The sequence below is a fragment of the Mastomys coucha genome, unplaced genomic scaffold (assembly GCF_008632895.1).
Source record: "Mastomys coucha isolate ucsf_1 unplaced genomic scaffold, UCSF_Mcou_1 pScaffold1, whole genome shotgun sequence".
Lineage (NCBI taxonomy): Eukaryota > Metazoa > Chordata > Mammalia > Rodentia > Muridae > Mastomys > Mastomys coucha.
The window spans coordinates 32,491,504-32,499,427 of record NW_022196891.1 but is presented as its reverse complement, the minus strand read 5'-3'; the positions used below and the strand labels follow the sequence as shown (position 1 = coordinate 32,499,427).

The following is a 7,924-nucleotide window of genomic DNA, read 5'->3' as shown; positions in this document are numbered from 1 at the left end:
AAAAAAAAAAAAAAAAAAAAAAAAAAAAAAAAAAAAAAACCAGGCCTGGTTGAGCATGGCAGCCCGTGCCTTTATCCCAGCATTTGGGAGGCAAAGGTTAAATGGATCTCTGTGAATCTGAGGCCAGCCTCGTCTACACAGTGAGTTCCAGGACAGCCAGGGCTACATAGTGAGACCCTGTCTCGAAAAAAAAAAAAAAAAAAGTAGAAATAAATAATAAATCAAAGCTTCGCCTTGAAAGGGTGGTATCTAGTACATGTGAGGAACTGACTGGCCACAAGCAAACCACCCAACATCTGTGCAGTACTCTTTTCTCTTTTCATGTTTTCCGTGTTAGCTCATCTGTGTCTTGGAAGCGGCAGGACAGGCAATACTTCAGGCAATACCAGGCCATGTGAGGAAGCAGATGTTATTGCAGGCCAGGCTGCCATATGTGGCAGAATCAGGTCTCTAACTAGAGCGCTGACTCCAGGACCCAAGATTCTCCCAGTCGTCACCTTGGGGAGCCAGCATTCGGAGGCATATTAGTGTTCTAACCTTCGCCCACAGCAGAGCCCTCCTAGTGAAGCCACGGTCGGACTGATAGCCAGCTCAGGGGCTAGGCACGAGGAGACCTTAGACTTCAGCCACAGCGGTTGGGAATTTCTTCATGGATCCAAGCAAAGGCGGCCTTGAGGATACACTGGGATGTCCCGGTGCCCGATGCTGCTTAGCACCTACCTTCTGGATGTACCCTCCAAAGTGCATCATGTTGGACAGAGCCTTCTTCTTCCGGGCCTCATCCTCAGCCTTCCTCCTGTTCTCCTCCTCCTCACGCCGGGCCCTCTCTTCCTGTTGTCAAGGAGACCAAATGAATAGATTAATGGCAAGGGTGGGAGTTGAAGGGACTATGCCTTACAAATGAAGTTAGCTCTCTTCCCACTGGATGAGGAGCTCTCTGAGGTACTTTCTGGCACAAGATGAGCATGCTGGAGTTTATTGAACAGATAGATGAACTGTTGTATGAATGAGTTAACGAAGCACTGATTCACGTCTGTAAGATCCCACCATGTCCCCAGGTTGAGAGGCCCTCAGTCTCCATGTAGCCTGCGCTGGGGAAGGGATGGGACCTAAAGGGTTTTAAAGTCATGGACTTGAGGCCCTGGCCTGTGTGTTCTGTTCATTGCTATGATGTCAGCACTGGGTCAACGACCTGGATTCATGTGGTATGATAAATGCTGCCAATGTCTTGAACCAAGGTCTTTGAAGAGAGGGAGGGGCTGTGGCTCAGTGGCCCGGTTAGGGGCACTCACAGCCAGGCGGTTCTGCCTTTCCTTCTCCTGCTCGTTGCGAATACGCTGCTGCTCGGCCCGCTCTGCCCGACGCTTTTCCTAGGGAGAGAGAGGTAGAAACTCCACGAGCGATGCTAACCCCGGTACAGAAATCCTGAGGTAGCCTCGCCTCCAAATGCTTGTGCTCAGCCTTGCTCCATGGATGCAAGATGGAAGTGGCCCATCGCAGGTGGGACCTCTGGAAAAGTGTCCCATCTAGGTAAGGACAACCGCCTGAAAGCCCACTAGAGGCTGTCTCAATTTTGTAGGAATGACAAGTGGTTTCTCTTGTCTGCTTCAAAGGCTATATCCGTATTCTTGTCCTGGTCCTGGCCCCAGTCCCAACCCCAGCCCTAGCCCCAGCCCCAGCCCCAGCCCCAGCCCTGGTAGTTTCTTTTGTGCTCAAAAGACTTATGGCTGGCATGCACATTTGAGAAAAGTAGATGGTTAGGTACAGAAAAACAAGGAATCAACTAATCTCCTCTCAGAATGGAATTCTGAGTGTCGTCTAGGACTCCACAAGCTGATCCCGGGCTCCCTACACTACAGAGGCAGCTGTGACTGATGGGGTCGGGAACAGGGAGAGCACAGACTCGTCTGTAGTCCATAGCCAGTGGTGCCCGATTAGGCCTAGCTAGAACCAGAACTTATCAGGACTAGTTCCTGTCGGCAAGGAGCATCCACACTGATAGGCAGGTGGCAGGGGCCCAAGCAGAGGACCAGTATCCAACAGATTGGCAGCTTGAGGAAGGCTTCACGGGGAGAACAGGGCGAGCTGTGGCAGATTGGCACGTACAATCCTGTCTTTGAGAGAAATCAGCTCCTCTTCCTCTTTCTTCCTGTTCTCGAAGTGAGCCTCGATCAGAGTCTGTAGCTCATTCAGGTCCTTCTCCATGCGCTTCCTGTGGATGTCCTGCAGGGAGAGCCAGCCTGAGAGCCTGCCACGCCCGTGAAATGGGTGGGCTCACTGCAAAGGGCTGGGCTTGACGCCTGAACCTGAACCATCCCTCCAACAACCTGCCGCAACCCACAAGATCAGGAGCTCTGGCCACCACCCCGGCCCTGCTCGCTCCACCCAGAGCCACCACTCACATCAAAGTCCACTCTCTCTCCATCGGGGATCTTGGGTGGCACCAGGTTGGGCATGAAGAGCCTGCTGCAGAGAGGAATAGAGAGTCAGAGCAACTGGGAACATGAGGGAGGGACTATGCGTTCCTGGAGCCTCTGGGCCCTTGATCACGCAGGAGTGTTCACCTCTGTTGTAATGTCCACACCAATGTCTACCTCACTCCCTCAGACATTCACCAAAGGGAATTTCATTTCGTCCTCTCACTAGATCCCTGAAGGGGGCAGTGCTGGCCTCCATTAGGAAAACCAAGGCTTAAAAAAAAGACACAGCTAGAAAACAGAAGGGCTGAGATAAGATGGCGACCCTAGGTGGATCTCTGAGCTTTGATTTCCTCATAGGCTCGTGGGCCTTCAACTAAAAGGAGATGCTCCAGAATGCACAGAGCAGCCAGCACAAGCGACTAACAGAGCTACAATTGGCATGGGCCACTGAAGGCCATGAGGGTACTAGAGCGCCATCTGCTGGCAGGATAAACATTGCCAAGAAGAAAATACTCCCTGACCCGATGGCCCCACTCACAGCCACCAGATGTGGTTCCAGGTATGGGATGCCCTGCTCTGCCCTTTTGCAGTTCCCTGAAGCTGTCGTGCCTAGGACATGACGCAGTTTCACTGCTTGGCTCCCTAAAGTTTACATCGCTTCTCTAGGTCCCACCCCAGCAAAGAGGGAAGTCATCCTGTGGAATAGAAAATGTGTCTGTCCAAGGCCATGACTAGCCCTTCCCCACTCTGTACATGAATGTACCTCCATCCATATTAGTGTAAATAATTAGTAGTGAAGTCAAGGTGAAGTTCAGCTCCTATTCCTCCCGACAGCCAGAGATCTCTGCGCAGTATACAACCTGCTCGGCTCTCCATGGAAGTCTGTGCCAACCACAGTGCCTGCACATGCGCACTTGCGCTCCTCTCTTCCGGGTCACCCTCCCTCACTGCCTTCAGGGGCTTACCATAGAGAGGTGCATCCCGCTCACCTGGGCTTGGGTTTGGTGTCCTCTACTGGACCATCTGGAGGAGAGAGAAGGAGGTATGGGGTCAGAGAGCTTGAATACTGCCAGCTCCACCCTGAGCTGGGCACCTGTGGGCCTCTGTCTCCCCATCCGCACAGGGAGTCTCTCCCAGGTCTAGTAAGTCTGGACTTCTATCATCACTGACAGGCATGAAGGTGACCTGGAGATGAGGTCACAGAGAATGGCTGGCTGTGCTTGCAGGTGCAGGGCACTCGCCTGCTCTAGGTTGGTTTGCAGTAATGCACAGTCCTGTGGGAAGGTCCCGGGGCCCCGACCCTAGGACCCCTCTCAGGACTGCCTAACGTTTTGTACCTTGGACTTTCTGGTGGCCGCAGGGCCAAGGGAGTTAGTGGGCATGATTCCAAGGTCTGGCTGGCTGTCCCCCTGCCCGAGGTATGTGTGACTGGAGACAACTGACAGAGGCTGCAGCCTGACAGGGACCATGATGCCATAGCATGAACCATGCATGCCTTGGAAGTCATTCCTCCAAGCAACAGACCTCACTGGCACTGCCTGGGTACCAGGAGTGTCAGGCACGAGTGTTGCTTCTGATAGCATGACCCTGCACACACCAGGAGCTAGACACTGGTTCGCTCTCCTATTGGACACTAAGGCCACTTCTCAGATGAAGAGGACAAAGGTTTCGAGTCACCCAAGCCCTGCAAGGACCACCAAGTTCTGCCTTCCAACCCTTTCCTGTACAACTTCCACTTATACAGGAATCCCTGGGCACAGTTTCACCCAAGGCTACTATGAGGGGTACACTTGTGCTGACATCCAGCGTCACTTACCTTCAGCATCTTTGGCTTCTTCATCAGGACCATCCTCTAAACAAAACATGAGCAATCAACAGAGGTCCTGTTCCAGCTCAAATTCCTCCCCCCAAGTGCATTCCCCAGGGTCAGGCAGGCTATCCTGCTGATTTGTAGGGTCAACCACGAAAGAAGCTCTGGATTGACCATCATCAGCCAGACTACTGCATCCCCTAAGCCCAGACAGGAATCTCAGGCACAAGCTAGCAAGCACCTGCTGGATGACTTCTTAAAATACCACCCCAGCCCCTCATCCTCTCACCCTGGGCTGTACCTTCTGCTTTGGCCTCCTCTGTCTCATCCTCACCCTCAGGCTCAGGCTCAGCCCCACCATCCTCCTCCTCCTCCTCCACTGCTTCCTCTTGCTCTGGAGAGGTGAAACAGACACCATGATCAACCAGACCCCTCTCTCTACATGCAGACAGCACCCCCAGAACAGAGATCACATCAGGCAGAGTAGAACAGAGCCAGTAACATCCAGGTTCACATGATATGGGAGCCACGGACCAAGATGACAGAAGGAATGCTCTTTGGCTCCTGGTTCAAACTGGAGCACAAAGCTATTCCCAGCTCAGGGCTACTTCTGCTAGCAAAGATTCATAGAACCTCACCCACTCATGTACACTCTCATCCATGCTTCAATCCCGCAAGTAAGTCAGTGCCCCAGGGTTTCCCTGTCCTGAGTATTGCCTTGTCCGCCCCTTTGTAGGGAAAGTGAAACCCAATAGAAGGGTCCCATCTGACTGGTAAGTGTCCCTAATTTGCCTCCCTGGGAGTTTGGAAATCTGAGCTGGGTCTACCCTAGCGTAGAGACGTGTGTGTGTGTGTGTGTGTGTGTGTGTGTGTGTGTGTGTGTGTGTGTGTGTGTAGTGCTAACTGGAAGCTGCTGGCTAAGCCAGGTATTTGAGGTGGGAGCAGGTGGTGTGGTGGTGAGAAGCACCGGTGATGGAGCACATCAAGACAGCTGGGGGCTAGTTGGGGTGAGGGTCTGTCCAGCCTCTCTCTGCCCAATTTAGAACTGGCTTCCCCGACGACCTTCCTCGTGACAGGATTCCATCATCTTTCCTAACTGTTCACCCAGAGGCTCCACTCAGTGCTGGCACCACTGAGGTGCTAGGGAAGGTGTGCCGTGAATCCAGCGACTCTTCAAGCCCTTCCTCCAGACCCAACAGAAACCAAAGCCGTGAGGCTGTGCGGGCGGATGAAATGCCCAATGGTTAGAGAGATGTGCTACCCAGAAGGCTGCCAACAGTTTCTATTTCCATCGTTTGCTTGACAGGATGTGGATGGACCCCGCCTCTCCCAACATTCAGAAGGGACAGACAGATTAGGGAGACAGGATGCCATCCAGACCGTGACTCAGCTTGGCAGAAGTGCTTGTAACATTCAGTGATTGATAGGCTGACAAATGGTGGCCCCTTGGCAGAGGGAGAAGAAAACACCTCGGGACAGAAAGAACCATCAGAGGAGAGCTGGCCTCCACCCCCTCTGCCTCATCTTCTCTGCCCTCCTTTCTTAGGACTGAGTCCCCACTGAGTTCTGGAGTACCTCTTCTTTCAACCCTGCAGGAGCCTTGTCAGATAGCATGCATGAGAGTAGAGGAAGGTGCCCAGCTATGGAATCCGCCCTGAGGCCACCACTTCTCCCATTCACTCTAGCTTTCATCTTTCTGTGCCATGTCCCATGTACCCAGTGGTCATTTAGAAGCCCAAGGAGCAGGTCACACTGAGGGCCTCCCTGGACATCACAGTGGGAAAGCCAGTCCTAAAATTAAGCCCCATTCTGTCTCCCCTCCCCTCCTGTTATCCCAAGAAGCAGCCCAGCCTCACCCTACCTCTCAGCAGAACACATCTGAAGGCTGACATCATGTCCTTTCGGCTCTGGCTATTTCTGGCCTTTTCTGATACTTTTCCATGACTTTGTCCCCAGAGCCCTACCCCTCGCCTTAGGCAAAACAGGGAAGGTCCCCACATGGACACCGCTATGCACAGTGGAGCAGCTGGCGTTTATTCCTGCCTTAGGAATCCTTCTGTGACCGTATGTGGAGCAGAGGGGAAGACAGGATAGCTCAGGTCCTTCCCACTTCCCTCCCAGAAGGAAAAGAGGCAATGGATGAGGGGTCCTAGGGTGCTGGCCTTCTGAAGTTGTTGGTCTCCCTAGCCTAAGCCCAGAGCCCAGGAGGAGCAGGAAAGCAGGGACAGGAACAGGACAGGGTAGCTACTACCGTCTTCCTCGTCTTCGCTCCAGTCTTCCTCTTCCGGGTGGCAGGAGGTGGCAGCAGCAAAGGGGAGCAAGCGGAACAGGTTAGTGTGCAGCAGAAAGCCTGGTGGCTACGCAGGCCACGGCCAGCTCAGAGTTAGGCCTGAACTTGGATTCACAAGTCAACACTCAAGCAACATGGCAGGCTCATTCCTCGTGACATCCCTGAGCCCCAAGTAGGTGGACAGGCCAATCGCCTGCCCACCACTACTGAGAATGGAACAGTTTAGCCTGCCTGAAACCTGAAAGCATTGAGAAAACACCAACTAGACCTGGCCTGCTTCTCAGCTGCAGGCCCTGGCTTCTCTCTCACGAAGATGGTAGACCCCAGTAGCAGAGAATAGGAAAAAAATCTCACTCCTCCTCCAAGTTCTCTCATACTCCTGCTCCGAATGAGTTTTTGGACTATCCCACAGAACATCTACTGATTCCGGGAATCACGTGTAGGAAAGCCCCACTGTGAGGCACACTAAGGGAGCTGGCACAGTCTGTCGGAAAGCCTGGACTCAGAATCTGAGGAGACTGACCACTTCCCTGTTGTTCTTGATGCAAATCTCTGGTTAAGGAACTGCTTAACAGCAATGACCCTTTCCCCTAGAAAAAAGAGACTCTTAGGACTATCTGTTCTACAGGTTTGAGCCACTCGTCTGGGCCTTTCCTTTCTGAGCCAGAGGGGCAGCCGCAGGCCATTCAGGGCAAGCAAGGTGACTTGCAAAAGCTGTAAGAGCTTCGATGAGAAGTTCTTTAGCTCCCAGACAGATCCTACTGTGTGTAGTAGCCAGGCTGGAGGTCACAAATCTGGCTCAAGTCTGTTTCCCAAACCCTATCGCCCAGAACCTCCTGTGATCTGTGGGAAAATCCTCCAAGGCAAAAGCATCCCCAGCAGATGGGGTCCCTACTACAGTGGAGGTTAGAGGCAGCATGCCTAATATCCCAGGACTGAAACTGAGGCAGGAGGATTACCACAGTTTGAGACCACCCTGTGCTACTAAAAATAAAAAAAAATAAATAAATATTAAAAACAAAAAAAGAAAAGAAAAAGCTCTGGTTTGGAGATTTAGCTCAGCGGTAGTAAAATGCTAGGTGGACCAGGGTGAGCGATCTTTCTAATGGCTCCTGAAAACCAGAAACTTTTGTGAGCATTTCCTGCTCCTGGCTCTTATTTGCCTACATGACTCTCAGAACAGGCTTAAAGGAGCAAAAGGCTCCCCATTTTAACCAGAAAGCCGGGAGAGCAGGGAGGTACAGCTCCTGGATCTTCAAAGACCCCTTTTCCTTGTGTCCACACATGATGTGCCTTTGCCAAACCATTGCAAGTCAGGCTGCAGCCCGCCTGTGGTGGAGAAGCCAGGAGCCACAGGGGCATTGTGGCCTGGAAGAAAAGGAGAGAGAGAGAGAGAGAGGGAGG

General features: G+C 52.6%; 1 protein-coding gene across 3 annotated transcripts in view; it reads right to left on the bottom strand.

Annotated features, from left to right (window-relative positions):
- Positions 1–7,924, bottom strand: part of Tnnt2 (troponin T2, cardiac type) — a 17,270-nt gene that overhangs the window by 2,328 nt on the left and 7,018 nt on the right. For 2 of the 3 annotated variants that reach the window (XM_031383937.1, XM_031383930.1), the window contains exons 4-11: positions 6,482–6,511; positions 4,532–4,624; positions 4,237–4,272; positions 3,410–3,443; positions 2,403–2,466; positions 2,107–2,223; positions 1,293–1,370; positions 721–831 (exon numbers count right to left, since the gene is read on the bottom strand). In XM_031383937.1, coding sequence (XP_031239797.1) covers positions 721–831; positions 1,293–1,370; positions 2,107–2,223; positions 2,403–2,466; positions 3,410–3,443; positions 4,237–4,272; positions 4,532–4,624; positions 6,482–6,511 — 563 coding nt within the window. Of the gene's footprint in view, positions 1–720; positions 832–1,292; positions 1,371–2,106; positions 2,224–2,402; positions 2,467–3,409; positions 3,444–4,236; positions 4,273–4,531; positions 4,625–6,481; positions 6,512–7,924 lie in introns of those variants that run through there. The other variant, XM_031383944.1, reaches the window with a different exon arrangement.